General features: G+C 50.3%; 1 protein-coding gene across 1 annotated transcript; it reads left to right on the top strand.

Moving 5' to 3' along the window:
• Nucleotides 1-295: 295 nt before the first annotated feature.
• On the top strand, nt 296-12754 carry LOC142071813 (class I histocompatibility antigen, F10 alpha chain-like). The gene is made up of 7 exons (XM_075127364.1): nt 296-301; nt 1716-1860; nt 3489-3764; nt 6003-6101; nt 6519-6551; nt 9839-9880; nt 10448-12754. The coding sequence occupies exons 1-7, from the start codon at nt 296-298 to the stop codon at nt 10450-10452; spliced, it is 606 nt and encodes a 201-aa protein (XP_074983465.1). The 3' UTR covers nt 10453-12754.
• Nucleotides 12755-17477: the final 4723 nt, after the last annotated feature.

Here is a 17477-nt window from a genome sequence, read left to right as displayed (position 1 = left end):
CCCAACAGGTTGTGTGATGGAAGACAAGGCCCTTCGCCTTTCTCAGCCTTCGTTTCTCCCTCTGTCAGTTGGGGAGAACAATCCTCTCACACCTGCCTCCCAGTGCAGGGAGGCTGGGTGTAACTCATTCGGCCAAGCATCCGAAGTTGGTGCTTTGCCGTTCCTAGATTGAGCTGGAGGCACGGGGAAGATGGGGCAGGGAAACAGAGGGACCCTGGGGATTCTGTGAGGTCATTAAACCAGAGCAGAAGTTAGTGTGGGGGACAGATCTCCTGTACCCCTTCCCTACAGGGACATGCGGGTAATGTGAATGGAGGAGGTGGGGGACCAAGTCACCCTGAGGATCCTGCAAAATTAATACAACCAGAGCAGGAGAGAGTGGGGTATAGACACCCCGAATGCTCTCTCTTCTCCAGAATGACCCTGATTACCAGAACTGGGGGACTCCTCAGAGAGCAGAAGAGAGCTGGAGGGGATAGACCTCTGCAATATGGACTATATGGTGGATAGAAAATTGGTCCTCGAGCCGGTTTTGTTCAATATCTTCATAAATGATCTGGAGGATGGTGTGGATTGCACCCTCAGCAAGTTTGCAGATGACACTAAACTGGGAGGAGAGGTAGATACGCTGAAGGGTAGGGATACGATACAGAGGGACCTAGACAAATTGGAGGATTGGGCCAAAAGAAGTCTGATGAGGTTCAACAAGGACAAGTGCAGAGTCCTGCACTTAGGACGGAAGAACCCAATGCACAGCTACAGACTAGGGACCGAATGGCTAGGCAGCAGTTCTGCAGAAAAGGACCTAGGGGTTACAGTGGACGAGAAGCTGGATATGAGTCAACAGTGTGCCCTTGTTGCCAAGAAGGCCAATGGCATTTTGGGATGTATATGTAGGGGCATTGCCAGAAGATCGAGGGACGTGATCGTTCCCCTCTATTCGACATTGGTGAGGCCTCATCTGGAGTCCTGTGTCCAATTTTGGGCCCCACACTACAAGAAGGATGTGGACAAATTGGAAAGCATCCAGCGGAGGGCAACAAAAATGATTAGGGGACTGGAACACATGACTTATGAGGAGAGGCTGAGGGAACTGGGATTGTTTAGTCTGTGGAAGAGAAGAATGAGGGGGAATTTGATAGCTGCTTTCAACTACTTGAAAGGGGGTTCCAGAGAGGATGGTTCTAGACTATTCTCAGTGGTAGCAGATGACAGAACGAGGAGTAATGGTCTCAAATTGCAGTGGAGGAGGTTTAGGTTGGATATTAGGAAAAACTTTTTCACTAGGAGGATGGTGAAACACTGGAATGCGTTCCCTAGGGAGTTGGTGGAATCTCCTTCCCTAGAAGTTTTTAAGGTCAGGCTTGACAAAGCCCTGGCTAGGATGATTTAGTTGGGGATCGGTCCTGCTTTGAGCAGGGGGTTGGACTAGATGACCTCCTGAGGTCCCTTCCAACCCTGATATTCTATGATTCTATTAATATCCAGAGTACTCCCTCTGGGGTTGTGCCACCCTGCACCCCCTACAGGGAACATACAAGAACAAGCAGCAGTGAGGTGATCCTTGAAGGTTGTGAGCTCTCTATAGTGGGGGGTCTTTAGTGTACAAAGACCCAACAGATGGAGTGTGGGCCCCCTGTGGGTTTGGCTTCCCTCCTGAAAGGAGCTGGGAGGGTGTAGGACCCAGCAGCATAAGTGGGAACCCCATTTCTCAGGGGAGGGAGGGCCCAGTAGCAAGGGGAGGACGATGGGATGCTGAAGTACTTGACAACCAGCGGTGGAAACGCTACCTGGAGGAGACATGTATTCCCTGGCTAAGGAGTTCTCTAGAGTACGGGAAGGAGACTCTGCAGAGGAAAGGTAAGTTGGGGGACAAGCCCCACCCAAGAGGTCAATACAAGTTACATCTCCATTCCCCAGCCCCAGTTCCAAAATGGAGCAGGGGAGTAAGGGGCAATTCAGCGAACCTTGCACCAGGGATGGGTGGGGAAAGAACCCCTTCCCCGCCAACGCTGCTGGAAAAAAAGATAAGAAATTGAAAATGTTAAAAGCAGCTCACTGTAGAGAAGCTGATCAAATGAGCCCAAATTTGCAGCACACATTCTAGCTCTTCCCCTGGTGTGACACAGTAGTTATCAAGGCAATCTGCCAATGCGTGTGCATGTTAGAGTAATTTACTTAATTATGGAAGAGCCACCGCTTCTCTGTACACCAGCTTCATTCACCATGTAATTCTTCCTCATTCACTGTCTGCACCATCATATTTTCTTATGTTACCCCCAGCCCCTGTGTTCCACCAATGACGGTAGCTTTGTTCTTGTTGCCTTTGTCCAAACTTCTCCCACAGTCATTTATGTGCTTTCTTCCATGCCATCCCCTACATGTGGAATTGCCCTCCCCATACTAATCTGGAAGAAGGCACCCCTTGACCTTAAAGTTTTCCCCCTCAAGACCTACCTTTGCTGCAACACCCTCTTACTTATTCCTTGATTCTTTTATCAATAAGACATCTGATAATCACACTCAAATTTATCAGAGCTTTTTCAGTAAAGATTAATCAGCACAAACATAGAAGGGAAGAGGTTAAATGCTTTACCACTCCGACTCAGGAGGACAGTTGCAGCGTAGTCTGCTTCAAAATGTTAACTCGCTATTACCCACATATGTACCTTGTGTGTTACCATGTACACACATTTCCCAGATTAGTTAGCATCATTACACACCCTAATCTTTCCCTTCCCAAACAGTTTGCACTTGCTGTTCAAAGTTACTTGAAATTTGTACCCAGTTTTTTGCAACATACTAGTTACTTATTTCTCTCAGGAACCTCAGCAGAACATTATCTTGTCAATTGCCATCTTCACAAATGCCAAGAAGTAAAAGCCATACACAGCAGTCTAATGTATATTTCAGTGCCAACGGGCTGGGAAACTGATTTTTCAACATAAGAGTAAATGCATTTGAAATCCATAATATTGGGGTAAATAGATTTGGTAACAACCTACAAGAAATTAGCCAATTAATATTAGTTAATTTGAGGGGCAATTTAGCACTGTCACTTTTTCTTTAATGGGCCCTTTCCATCTTTAATTGGTCATTTTATCTAGTTCATTTTTTTGCTCCCTGGCCAGGGCAAGATTCTTCTCTCTTTCATATCCAGGGACTGAGAGGAGATGGGCACAAACCTAGCACATGATTGACACCTGTATCTGGAGTTTAGTGAAGCCTTTCAAGGTACTTGTGTCACTGTGGTTGGGAGCAGAGGCCAGGTCAGGGACCTGGATTGGGGGTTCACCGTTGCTGATGCTGTGAATTGGGCACAGGAATTCTCTAACATGGTGGTTCTCTCTCATCAGAGGGATTCCGTCTCATGGACTTTCGTCCTCTCCCACTCCTGGGGTCTCAGAATTTCATGCTGCAAAGCTCCAGCAAAGGCTGCCTGGATTAGAGCTTGAAAATAACTAACTTCAGTTTCTTCTTTTTCCCAGTGCGCCCAACAGCTAGAGTGAGCGACAGGTCATCTCATGACGGCCTCACCACCGTCTCCTGTAAGGTCAGTGGGTTCTACCCCCGGGACATCACCGTGACCTGGCTGAGAAATGGGGAGAGCAGACAGCATGAGACCTACTCTGAAGGCATCCTACCCAGTGGGGACGGGACCTACCAGACCTGGGTGACAATGGAGATTGATCCCAAGATCAAAGGCCATTATTCATGTCACGTGGAGCATGAAAGCCTATCAGAGCCACTCTCCGTCTCCTGGGGTAAGGCATTTGTGTGTGTGTCTCTTTTTTCCTTGTGGGAGAGGGGGAATCCGTTAAACTCAACCCCTGAAAAATTCTCATTTGGATTTATAGGCTGAAGCTGGAATTTCCTCAGGGTCTGTGAGGCCCTGTCCCCTTTGGCCCTGTCCCTCTGCATCAAGTTCTTGTGCTGGAGTTGGGACCCACAGTGCCTGGGGCTCATGCCTTGCTCTCCAGTTTGCTGCCTCTGGGGCTGTTCGATACATCTCAGCAATACACTGTCTCTGAAGGGAGAAGATTAGTAATCGGACATTAAGGCCTGAAGGGACCATTCTAATCATCTGATCTGAGCTCCTGCATAGCCCAGGGCAGGGGGGAATCACACCAGGGACCCCAGCATCCAGTCTGGTCATCTGTGAGCAAACTAGAGCTCATCCTTCAGAAAGAGATGCCCATTCCAGATGTAAAGTCTCCAAGGGATGGAGAATTTGCCACATCCCAGGGGAAGCTCAAATCTGCCCCTTATTTCCAGACAGAATTGGTCTTGCTTCAGCTTGCAGCCCGGTGTCAGAGAAAAACACAGTTCTCACTCTCAGGTTGGGTGCAGCAAGTCAGATACACTTTATTATCTCAAGCAATTGCACAGAGGGAGAGAGTGCCCTAGGACACAGGGTTTCCCACACCTAGGCAGGTCTCTCTACAGATAAACAATTAGAGCAAGTATTTATACCTTTATTACAGACAATAATAAGCAACAGCTGCATATTGTTTATACATATTCCTTCATGATATCTCATTTTGCTTAATTTCTCTTATAGTCTACGTTCTATTCTTATCTAATACAAGGTCACAACAGCCTCTTTCACAGTTCTTTTCCACTCGCTTCGCACTATCCCCGCTTCTACAAATCTTGCGTTATTAAAGCTAGAGTTAGCCTGACTTCTGTTCATTTCAGAGGCCTGCATCCAAATTCCCTTTATATACTTCCACATCGGTCTCAACTTCATGCACTTGTGGTCCTGCCATGAGTGCAGGGGACGGGACTAGATGACCTCTCGAGGTCCCTTCCGGTCCCCTGATTCAGCAGGTTCTCAGAAACACGGCTCTATGGGCTCTTCATTCTTGCCCATGTGGCCAGAGAGAGAGGTTTAATGTTGGGAGCAGCTTGTTTCTGTGCGCAGTGATGCTGGAAGGGAGGTATGGCCTTGGAATGGAGCGAGGAGGCAGATTAGAGCCCTGCATCATGGGGGAGAGACTCCTATGCCCCTAGCACAAGAAAGTCTAGGAATAATTTATTACAGATGGAGCTCCCTTCCAGCCATCTTTTTGCTTGGTTAAATGGGATGTGGAAAAATGCAGCATTTGGAAGTGCAAACGATTTCTGAGCGGGCAATGTGCACCGGGACTCTCGTCAGCAGACGGTTTCACATCACGATCCTGCTCCCACGTCCCTTGCCAATTTTTGTGTCATAACCCACATTTCCTTATTCTCTTCGAAATATTTTTCTTTTTGCTGTATTATCATGTGGCTCTTTCAGACAACAGGAGAAGCTGATTAATGAAACTGAAAGTGTATACAGAACGTGGGGTTTAACAGGTTTATATAAACCAAAAACAGTATTAATATTTCTATCCTCCCCTCTTCACTTCCTGCCCCCTCAAAAAACACGCATTGTGTCTGTAACTCCATTCATGGCAGGGAAATCCAGAGCTTTGAGGTCAGTTTCCAGTTTGGCACCAGATTCCCACAGTGGGACTGTTCCATTAGTCATGAAAGTCAGCATGGTCAAGGGGGGTTAGGGGCTGGGAGCCAGGACTCCTGGGTTCTGTCTCTGGAAGGGGAGTTGGGGTTAGGGGGTTAGAGCAGGAGGGGCTGAGAGCCAGGATTCCTGGGGTCGATTCCTGGCTCTTGCACTGCCTCACTGTGTGATCTTCAGCAAGTCTCCCCCCTTTCCCGTGTAGGGATGATTCTGACATCCATGCTCTCCCACAGTTCTGAGGATTGGTTAATGTTATAAAAGTCTTCGAGTTTAAGTGCTAAATATTTATTATGACTTGAAGTGGTAGAGACTGTGTCCAGGACTTCCTATGGTGGGGTGCAATGCATGGTGGCTGCAGTGGAAGGGGTGGAGGGTTGCAGGACTCAGCCCTAACTTGGGGAGCTGACTGACGGATCCCTGCAGTGGGATGAAAGGGGGATTTTAGAGGTGGGGGGAGGGGGATTTTTCCCCATTGATCATTCTTTCCATTCCATTTCAGAACCAAATAATCTGATTCCCACTGTGGCTGGAGTTATCACTGCAGTTGTCCTGGGTGGTGCTATAATCGGAGTAGTCGTCTGGAAAAAGAAACGCCCAGGTAAAGAGCCTGGGATGGGGGGATTCTCTGGACTTGCCGGGCCCTGCACACCCGCCTAAGGGCAACAGCAGTACAGGAGCCTGTGTCAGTACGGTGTAACTGCCCCATTGCGGGACTGAGCTAATGACCCCCAATGGGAGCTGCTGGAAGGCCAGACCCAGAAACTGGGTGTGGGTTACAGTTTAGATGGGGCTAGGTTTTCCAAAGAGCTCAGCACCCAGTGCGCCGAGGTCTTTGGAAACAGTCTCATTGTGTCTTTCTCTCCTGCCAATTGTGAGCGCCTGGGACCTTGAGTCCATTACTGAGCTCCAGGGGGCTGTGCTGGGCCAGGGGCCTGGTTTCTGAGCTGTGGACACAGATCGGAGTCGGTTCCTGCCTTGGGAGCTGCATTCACTGAAATTTGCCTTCTGTCTGCAGGGAAGAAGGGAGACGGCTATGCTGTAGCTCAGGGTAAGTGACAAGAGACCCATCGCCTCTTTTCAAGTGGCCATCTCTGAACAGCCATCAGTATTTGCTTGTGGATTTTAGCCTGGAAGCACTGACAGGAGATCCTCGCTCCCACTCATAGGCCTTGTCTACACTGAGGATTTTAGGGAAATCTCCAACTATTGCTCTAGTACCATAGAATCGTAGGACTGGAAGGGACCTCAAGAGGACACCTCGTCCTGTTCCCTGCACTCATGGCAGGACTAGGTATTATCTAGACCATCCCTGAGTAACCTGCTCTGAAAACCTCCAATGAGGGAGATTCCACAACCTCTCTAGGCAATTTATTCCAGTGCTTAACCACCTCTTCCAGTCCTCTCTCCCATCTTTCATGACTTTTCAGAGCTATTGACTCAGATATCTCCTCTCTCAGTTCCTTGACTATTCTAGGATGCTCTTCATCAGGCCTTGGTGACTTGAAGACCTCTAACTTGTCTAAATAATTTTTAACTTGTTCTTTCCCTATTTTAGCCTCAGATTCTACCTCAATTTCACTGGTGTTCACTATGTCAGACATCCAATCGCTATGACACGTTTGGGTGAAAACTGAAACAAAAAAATCATTTAGCCCTTTTCCCATTTTCACATGTTCTGTTTTTGTCTTTCCTTCCTCATTGACTAATGGGCCTACCCTGTCCTTAGTCTTCCTCTTGCTTCTAGTGTATTTGTAGAATGTTTTCTTGTTACCTTTTATGTCTCTAGCTAGTTTGATCTCATTATGCACCTTGGCCTTTCTAATTTTGCCTCTACATACTTGTGTTATTTGTTTACAGTTTTTCTTTGTAGTTTGATCTAGCTTCCACTTTGTGTCGGACTCTCTTTTGATTTTTAGATCATTGAAGATCTCCTGGTTAAGCCAGCGTGGTCTCTTGCCATCCTTCATTTCTTTCCTGTGCAGTGGGATAATTTGCACTTGTGCTCTTGATAATGTCTCCTTGAGAACTTTTCAACTCTCCTGAATTGTTTTTCCCCTTAGACTTGCTTCCCATGGGATCTTACCTTAGCAAACTCAGGGAGTTGCTAAAGTCTGCCTTCTTGAAATCCATTATTTTATTGTGTTGTTTTCCCGCCTACCATTCTTTAGAATCATGAATTCTGTCATTTCATGATCACATTCACCCAAGCTTCCTTCCACTTTCAAATTCTCAACCAGTTCCTCCCTATTTGTCAAACCAAATCTAGAACAGCCTCTCCCCTAATAGCTTTCTCCACATTCTGAAAGAAAAATTGTCTCCAATACATTCCAAGAACTTGTTGGATAATCTGTGCCCTGCTGTGTTGTTTTCCCAGCAGAGGTCGTCTTCAGTAGTGTAGAGTGGCTGTAGACACATGTTCTCTAACCTTGCTCCGAGGAAGTCCTAGATGATACAAGGGTTAAAAACACCTGAACCCCATCTCCTCAATTGCTCCACCCCTGCTCTCTCTGGTGGAACTGCATGGCTTGCGGGCATGGGTCCCAATTTTAGTAGTGTAGACAAGGCGATAGTCAGGAATGTATACGGTGGTTTTGGGCTGAATTATTATCCCCCTAGAGCTGTGCTGTGTGTGGCTGAGTGTGACCCTGAAGGTGTCTGACCTGCTTTTAATGTTACACTTCTTTTGACTTACCTGAAAGTTGGTTTGGTGCTTGTGAAATCTGGGCCTGATCCAAAGCCTTTGAAGCCAATGGGAGTCTTTCCACTGACTTCAGATCAGCACCACTCTGTCGCCTCGATTACAACAAGTTCAAATCCCCTCCTCAATTGTCTCCTGTAATTAGCTTTACCAACAGGATCAAGACTAAAACTATGGGAAATATTTACATCAATTATCGACTGCATCTGAGGCCCTCTAAAGTCTGGTATGAAGAGCCAGTATAAAGTGCACAGATCTGCCGGGCCCTGCTAGGGGGTAGTCATCCAGCTCTCTCTTTACCCTCTCCGGGGTGCCTCCAGCAGGTAACGGAGGGGGTTTGAGAAGTGCCAACAAAACCTCCGCAGAGCACCACCCTTCCTCCTGCAGCTGGCCCTCAGTCATGCCTCCCTCCCTCCTCCTCGTTACTCCAGAAGAACAGAAATTCACATGCAAGAGCTTTGTTAATGGGGAGTTAAGGTGGCAGGTGCTCAGCCCTGCCCTGGGCTCCCTGTGTCCTTTCAGAATGGGAGTGTTTAATTCCCAGAAGTCAAAGGTTGGCAAACCAGGATATGCAGAGGTATTATGGCCAAATTCACAGCCATAAAAAACGCATCACGGACCATGAAATCTATACAGATTTCACAGGGGAGACCTGCGTTTCTCTAACAGGGGGTCCTGACCCAGAAGAGGGTTGTGGGGGGAGGAGGGGGTTTACAAGGTTATTGGAGGGGATCACAGAATTGCCACCCTTACTTTTGTGCTGCCTTCAGAGCTGGGGAGCCAGAGAACGGTGTCTGCTGGCCAGGCACCCAGCCCTGAAGGCAGTGCCCCCCCAGCAGCACCCTAGACGTAAGGGTGGCAATGCTGTGACCCATCGACAATAACCTTCCTGCCCCCCCAGCCGCTTTTTGGGTCAGGACCCTACAGGTACAACACTGTGAAATTTCAGATTTAAATAGCTGAAATGATGAAAATGACAATTTTTTACATCCTGTGACTGACATTGACCAAAACAGACCGTGAATTTGGTACGGTCTTAATTATGATGCGTCCCACGCAACTCAAACTCTGCCCCAGTGGGTCTGGGAATAGGAACAAGGAATAGACCAGCACCATGCCAAACCAAACTTGTCCTTGTCTGTGTGCCCAGCACCGCCCCAAATCTGCATTCCTCTTCATACCGTCCACACTGTTTGGTGCAGCGCCATTGATTAAGGCGGGAATTGCTGTGCATTGGCAGGGGGAGGGTGACGTCTGTGGTCTGCGTGAGGGACCCCTCTGGGCACAGCCCAAAGGAGGCGGAGTTGAGGTTATTTGGCAGGAGTATCCTTAGCCCAGCATCTCCTGCTTTGCCCGCCGTTGAATGTTGAGTAGTCTGGGCTCCCGTTCTGACGAGGCATGAAGAGCACAGAGCAGTGCTGTCCCCCTGCAATGGTGACGTTTTTCGCACGTGAATAATGGAAATCCTGGGCAGCTGCCCTGTAGACTGATCTGTGCACCACCCAGCTCACTGCTTGGGAAGAGTGAGGTGATGACTGTTCCCTTTGGATAGGAGTCCCCGTATCTAACAACTACGCTGAAACCCTGTCCTGTGAGAGACGCTAATATACTCTCTCTTCTCCGCCTCCTCTGCACAGCAAACGACCAAGGATCTAGTGGTTCTGACCTATCTGCCAAGGGTAAGTGAGGGGGGCTCTAGCCTAGGGGTTCACTGCTCTCACTGAGGCCTCTGGAGAGAGAGACCCAGTCCAAGTCATTGGACCCTGAGTGTCCCTGGCCCGTCCCCTCTAGCAAACCAGCCCCAAGGAGCAGAACAGGGGAGTTTGGGATCTCTTATTTCCCTTTTATTCACACTGGGGGTGCAGGAACAGGTTTGCAGCCAAATCCCCCTTGTTTTCTCTGCGATGACTTTAGGAGTGAAAGACGCTAGTGAGAGGGATTTCTCTGTGGCTGCTGGTACAGCGTGGGCTGAGCTCAGCTTTTGCAAGGATAACTCCAGCTGCTTCAGAGAACAGTCTCCAGTGAACTGCAGGGAGGAAGCAGCAGGGACAGAGCCCAGCCCTTGGGGCTCCAGGAACCCGGGTCTCTGACCCTGGAGCTACAAGCTTTGTCAGCGGGGCTAGAGATTTTGTCCACTGAACCCTGCAGCCACTAGGGCGACCGCCCCGACCGCAGCCTGCACTGTCATTGCAAAACATGATGGCAGGTTCCCTTTGACAGACGTTGCCTGTGTTTAACTTCTGCAGCTTAACTGAGCCTGGTGGAGTCCGTGCCACGGCCTGAGGGGACCCCCGAGAGGAAGACGGATGAGCTCTGCTCTGTCTCCCTACAAGAACCAGTCAACCCCTCCCTAGCTTTTCTCTGGCAATTGGAGGGTCCCGTGTGGGATTTCTGGCCTCGTCTCTCTGCTCACTGAACCATGTTTTGCTTTTCAGGTGTTATAGTTTTCTGTAATAATGTTTTATTTGCACAAAATAATTTCCAACATTTTAATGGATAAAAACTCTGTTAGTCAGAGTTCAGTGTTTGCCCCATTCAGTGTGGGCACGCCGTCCTCTGGCTGCGCGGTGCGGTGAGCTAGGTCTGTCAGCAGTAACTGCTTGTGCATCTGTGGTGGGGACGGCTTTTTTTTCTGTCGAATTTCATGATTATAACACGGTAAATGGCCGGGTCTACTCGCAGCTGGTCGCGCTGTTGCCATCATCAGCTGAGGACGTCTGTTGGACAGGAATAAGTGTCTGCGTTTAGTTTGTAAGTGCCTCTAATGTCCTTTTCACCATTCATAGAGCCATAGAAATGCTGGGCTAGAAGGGCCCTCAATAGATCATCAAGTCCAGCCCCGATCTCAGGCAGCACCAAGTTAACCTAGACCATCCCTGACAGGTGTTTGTCCAACCTGTCCTTAAAAACCTCCAACGACGGGGATTCCACATCCTCTCTAGGCAACCTGTGTGACGAAGTGGGGTATTTTCCTAACGTTGCGTATGTATACTGTGTGCCTCAGTTTCCCCCGTGTGCTGCATGTCTAACCCAGGTGGGAGGTGGGGTGTCTGCTGCTGTAGAGGACCAAGTGTGACCCAGTCTAGCAGCCTGGACCCCAGACCATGGCCTGGGCACTTTGTAACTTAGCGACTGATGACTTGAAGGCCCATCCCAACTTGGAGCCAGCCAGTTATGGGCAGCGGAGAGAACAAAGAGTTGAAGAGAGAGTCACCTGGAGACCTGTTTGCCCGGGAAGGAAGACAGATGGAAGTGGGGCCTTGGAGGTGATATGGGGTGGGCCGCAGAAAGGAGGATTCACTTCTGGTCTGGGAACAAAGAGCGGCCTGAGCCCACCTGGATGGGGACAGACCCTGATGAACGCCCCTGAGAAGGTCTTGTAATCTGCTCCAGACGTACAATAAACCCTTCTGTGCTGCGCTGGCTGAGAATCGCTGCAGGCTCAAGAGAGGCAGGCATGCTGGAGGCTCAGACGGGCGGTACTGGGAGGCGGAGGAGAAGCCTACAGCTTAAACCCTGAGCAAAGAGTGTGACCTCATGTAGGCTCAATACTCTGAAAGGCCGGTTCCCATACGGAGCCAAGAGGGCACTGGCCTGTGAGTCTGTGACAACCTGTCCCACACTGAACTGTCCTTAGAGCTAGAGAGTTTTCCTAATGTCTAACCTAAATCCCCCGTCTCCTACTGTCAGTGCACCTGGAGAACACTTGATCACCGTCCTCTTCAGAGCAGCCCTTAATGCCGGGGTAGATAATTATTTTTTGTCAAGGTCCAAATTTCTTGGTCACGATATAGCCACGGTCCAGACTCAAGAGAAACATTTTTCACACCACAAGTGCCCTGTTCAACGACCGCCTGCAGTGCTGTGAAATGTGCCCAGGGCCTATATTGTTTATATTCTTAGTGCATTAAATGAAAAATAAAATCAAGCCATAGTATAGCCTGAAAATAACCTCCAAGAAAGATAATGAGGAGTCTGGTGGCACCTTAAAGACTAACCGATTTGTTTGGGCATAAGCTTTCATGGGCCCACGAAAGCTTATGCCCAAATAAATCGGTTAGTCTTCTTGGAGACCCCAGGGCATGGCCACTAGTTAAGTCGAGGGGATGGAAGGCAATAAGGGTCGAGGAAGTCTCCCTGCTGAAGGCCGAAGGGCTTCTTCTCAACGCCCCTTAATAGAATTTAGGCCTGGCTGGTTTGAGTAAGCTCTTTTGCTCTTAAAACAATGTTGCAGCCGCAGATAATGCCTTATAGTGTAAGGTTTGCTGACGCCAAGTTAAAGATAATAGGAGAGAGAACTACAAGGCCAGGCAGGACGTGCTGGTTGTTTAAGTTGCTAGGAATGCTTGTTAGCGGTTGCAGGAAGTAAACATTGTTGTAACCCAGATAAGGAAGGCAGAGTATTTGTGTAAAGTTTTAATTGGCTGATGTGTAGTGCAGTAGCATTAAGGAATATAAAAGTGTGTGTAATGACCTGCTCTGGGTGCAGGATTTGAGATTCTATTCTCCCTACACTTTGTTTGCAGCTGCAAATAAACTTTTCTGCTTCTCCACCCCGTTGTGATTATTGAGTGACGCACACCGGGTAACGAACCCCTGCTGTTGTTTGGCCTCTGGGCACTGGGTGCTGGCAACAGTCTTTAAGGTGCCATCGGACTCCTCGTTGTTTTTGGGGATACAGGCTAACACGGCTCCCCCCGATACTTGTCTCCAAGAAAGATGTAATTTATCTGAACCATTGAGAAAGTGTTTAGAAAAATGTCAAATAGATGCAACTATTAGCATTAAAAATACTTTCAGGCAACAGGTTTAAGTTTTGTGTGAGTTTTGTCAAATACAGTTATTGTAGGCGTATCTGCACAGAGAGAGAGAAACAGATTCAAAACTTTTTCAGCCGTTTGTGGTTTATTTACCATCAGTATCAGAGTTTGAAAGAAACACTTAGTACACCTGAACTCTTCATCTTTTATGATTCAAGCCTTTCCACGAACAAACACCCACCCACCACCACTCCCAGATCTTCTCAGCACCGCTGCTGCCGAGCCAGTTTGCCTCATTCTGTATTTGTGCATCTGGTTTTCCTTCCCTACGTGGCGCACCTCACACTGGCCTTTGTTGAATTTCATTTTGTCGTCTGTTGCCCAGTTCTCCAGTTTATCCAAGTCCCTCTGAATTTTAGCTGTATCCTCCAAAGTGCTGGCAACCTCCTTCCCCCCACCCCGCAGCTTTGTGTCATCTGCAGCATTGATCAGTCTGCTCTCTGAACCTACATCCAGGTCATTAATAACGATGTTAAACGCTGGAGCCAGAACAGATCCCTGGGGAACCCCACTTAAGACCACCTCTTTTGCCCTCACAGTTTACAGCTCTCTCCTCCCCCTCGGGGTACAGTGACCCTCTACGGGTTAACAGGACCTTTTTCCAGTGAAAGAGCCTTTATCACACTGTGAATATTCTTAAACATGTACATGTATTTGTTAGCAATCAGCAGCAGATCAGCAGAATGCACTCACCGAGCATCTAATGCTCACCACTCCCAATAAAGCAGACAGACCTCTCCTAATGGCCAGTCAGCGTTGTGTCATCTGGGGCTCTGGCTTCTCCACAGTCTGGTCATGCAAGGGATAAAAATCCGAGCCGTTCTGGCCTTGAGCCGAATCCCCGAGTTACGTTCCAATGAGCTTGTTTTCTCACCCTCCGGATCGAGTTAAAATGAGAGTTCTTCTTACAATACCTTCTTCGCCAAGTGTTTTACTCAAAGCATGACTAGACGTCTCACCAATCATAACCCCTCATGGGCTAAAGCAATTTCTCTAGCAACAGCAAAACCTTATAATTTCTGCTTATCAGCAGAAGCAACTTTTAACTCAAACTCCCACGGGCGCCCAGTCAGAGCCTTGCAGACACGCCAGGGCAGCGGGTCCGTCCTCCCTCCCGGTCCAGTCGCTCTGTGACGTTCCTGGGTCTGTCCCGGGGAGTGATGCTGCAGCTGCCCCTGGCATTCCTCCCTGCGCTCAGGAGCACATCAGGGGAGCTGCCTTGTTCCTTCCCCCGTCGTGGGGCTGCCTGGACCCACCGCAGGCTGGGGAGGGCGGCAGGTGAGAGGCACAGATGGCCTGGAGACCCCTCTCTGACCAGCCTCCACAGACTGGGCCAAGCCCCTCTGCCTGTCCCATGCAGCCTGCAGGGCTTGCTGGGTTTAACTCTCACCTCCGGGGTGAGACTGGATCGTACCACAGTGTAACGGGGACGTGCTGGTGGCTCCTCCCTGGGGAATTTGGGTGCTTGGTGCCCAGGGTTCATCTCTCCTGGTGGCAGAGAGCACAGGAGCAGCCAGTGCAAACTTTATAGCCTTCCCCTCTGCTCATGGGTGGCTGGGCTTAAAGATGCCTCTGAACCAGGCACCTTCACCCAAAAGGGAGCTGATTCCTGGCCCATCGCAGGGCGTGAGCTGGCATCAAACAGCTCACTCTGGGCAGGGCCTTGTACCCTTACTACCCCTATTTCTCCAGAGTTGAAAGGTCAAAAACCCCCTCAAATCTTCCTTTAAGAGATGAATAGTGTCTGAGCTGCGTGGACAGTGATTTGCACTAGTTGGTGTGGGGATGGGGGGGCCTGGTGTTGGTTGGGGAGCTCCCTGTCCATATCCCCCACCCCGGAGCCCACTCCAGGCTCATCCATACCCCCCTGCGGTCTCCCAGGAGCTGGGGCTGCCTCCTCTCTGCGTGATGAGTTCCCTTCTTGTTGGAGGCTCTTGCAGCTGCTGTGATCCGGTGTAGTTTCACTCTGTTGTGGCTGTGAGGACGACTGTGCCGGTTTCAGGCAGCCCAGGGGCTCTGGGTGAGGGAGCGGCTGACAGGGGATGTTTTGATCTAGAACCCGAGTTTTCCAACTTCACAGCACCATGACGCCTTTCTGACAACAAAAATTACGACATGTCCCCAGGAGGGGGGGCCGAAGTCCAAGCCCGCCTGAGCCCCACTGCTCTGGTTCCGGGGGTCGAAGCCCCAAGGCTGCAGCCCTAGGCAGGGGTCCTGTAACATGAGCCCCATCACCGAAGCCCTCAGGCACGTCTAAGCCAGCCTGGTGACCCCACTAAAATGGGTTCACGGCCCACTTTGGGGTCACAACCCACAGTTTGAGACCCACTGATCTAGAAAGTTAAAATGTTTCTACTGGTACCTAATGGGCAGCTGCCCTTAATGATTTTATAAAAGAGAATGTTTTACATAGTCTATTCTTATATGTCCGTAGTAGCCGTGAAATACAAGAAACCATGTAAAAATAATCTTCTAAAATAACTAAACGAAACTTCAAAAGTATATTTTCTAAAATGATTTTTTTTTCTTTTTTTTTTAATTCTCTCTCATTGGCAGTTTCAAAAAAAATTGTTTTCATTCTGAATTGGATCAAAAGCAAATTTCAATATGTTAAAATTCCCCCTAAAATAGAAATTCCAGGATCTGACCAGCTCCCCCCATAATTCCTGCCTCCCAGCCCCCATTATAACACGGCTTTTGCCTTCATTATCACAGCCAATGCTGGTCAAACTGTAATGCAACTAAGACAGTTTAATAGCGCCTGAAACCAGGGATAGTCTGTTCTGTGTTTGTACAGCGCCGAGCGCAGCGGGACCCTGGTTCATGCCCATGGCCCCGATGGTAAACGCAGGATAAAGGACAGTTCTGTGGGCAGAGGGATCTGGACTGCGGGGAGGGGGGTGTGAGGCGTCCTGGAGCCAGCAGAGGGCAGCAGCGACCTCCTGGCAGACCTGTCCTCCAGCTCCTGTCTCCGGGGTCCTGAGTCCTGGTTCTGTCCCCAGCCTGTGCTGGAAAATGCACAAAGAGCAGGACTGACCTGCCTCTCCCGCAGTGTGATCCTCACACAGAGACTCCAGCTCCGGCCCAACAGCACTCACAGGGCAGCTGAATTTTCTGGGGGAAAATTGGCTAAATATAGGGTTCACAACCAATCATTCCTTAAAATGTCCCCTCGTGTCTCACTTTCCTAATCTAGCCTTTCTCAAAGGCCAGGTGAGCTGATCAGAATGGGGCCTTCTGTCCTTAACAGCTTTGAATCTGGGGAAAGACCGGAGGGCCGGTCTTGCCCCGCAGTGACTCACGTCTGGATGCCACGGTGACGGGCCCCAGGGGAAACCCCACAGCGGTCACGTTGACTCCCCCAGCCAGTGCCCCAGGGACCCCTCGTCTGGTCGCTGAGCAGGACAGCCAAGACGATGGAGCAGGCGTTCGGCCGCGCTCCGACAGGGCGAGGGGGCTCTGGGGCCGGCGTCCCTCTCCTGCACCTCCCAACCTCTCCCACTCAGCCCCGCATCCAGCTCCGCTGCCAGAGCCCAGAGGGTCGCAGCCCAAGGGGGGCGCTGTGACAGGAGGGCACCAGAGGGCTGTGGTGGCCGGGGCGCACGGTGACCTGAGAGCCCCAGAATGGGGGGGAAGGAACCAGGCGTGGCTGGATAGACTCACACTGGTGTGGGGATACCGGGAGGGGGCAGTGACATGCGGGCTCCAGAAGGGCAGATTTCTCCCACCCCAATGCTGAGCATCACCAATGGTCAAGTGCCCCTCCCCCGGCCCAGAGCAGGGGGTGATTGGGGGAGGGGGGGTTAACACGCTCCAGCGCAATGGAGGGAGCTAGGGTGGGTGGTGATGGTGGAAGGTTGACTCCCGAAATCTCCCCAACCCCCTGCACTAGCCTGTCCCTTTGGGCTGAGTAAGAAAAAGGGGGAGCCCCTGAGAGCTGGGGAGCATGGGGACCTGTCGGGTCAGAGTGTGGCCTGCAGCAGGGGACCCTGAAAACTGGGGAGAATTGCAGCAGGAGGCTGAGAACTGGAAGGCTTGGACCTGTGGGGCAGAGGGAAGGGGCCTCCTGGGAGCTGTGTGGACATGGCCGGGGGCTGGGAGCTCTGGGTATAGGGAGGAGTCCCCCTGGCTCTGGGGGCACAGAGAGGGGCCTCCTGGGAGTTGGGTGGGCTGGGACCTAGAGGCACGGGGGGGGGGGGGGGGCTGGAAGCTGGGTGGGTGTGAGCTGGGGCACAGGGAGAGGTCCCCTGGGAGCGGGGGTGGGCGAGAAGCTGGGGGACTGGATCGGGACCCCCAAAGATTTACTGGTCTCTCTGCCCTGCACTTTTAGTTCCCAGTCCCTTCCCTTCCCCTCCCCTCACTTCCCAACCTGGAAGAGTCTGGCAACTTCCCGCTCCCGTTGGCTGGCCCCATTCATCTTCCATTGGGCCCATGGAAAGAGGAACGGCAGGGCTGG

The sequence above is a fragment of the Caretta caretta genome, chromosome 4, assembly GCF_965140235.1.
Source record: "Caretta caretta isolate rCarCar2 chromosome 4, rCarCar1.hap1, whole genome shotgun sequence".
Lineage (NCBI taxonomy): Eukaryota > Metazoa > Chordata > Testudines > Cheloniidae > Caretta > Caretta caretta.
This window is presented reverse-complemented; position numbering and strand designations above follow the sequence as displayed.

What these genes read in the sequence shown, in the direction of transcription:
- LOC142071813 (XM_075127364.1), top strand. An exon ending in GGAGACTCTGCAGAGGAAAG is followed by an intron (nt 1,861 to 3,488) that starts GTAAGTTGGGGG and finishes TCTTTTTCCCAG; the next exon opens with TGCGCCCAACAGCTAGAGTG. An exon ending in GCCACTCTCCGTCTCCTGGG is followed by an intron (nt 3,765 to 6,002) that starts GTAAGGCATTTG and finishes ATTCCATTTCAG; the next exon opens with AACCAAATAATCTGATTCCC.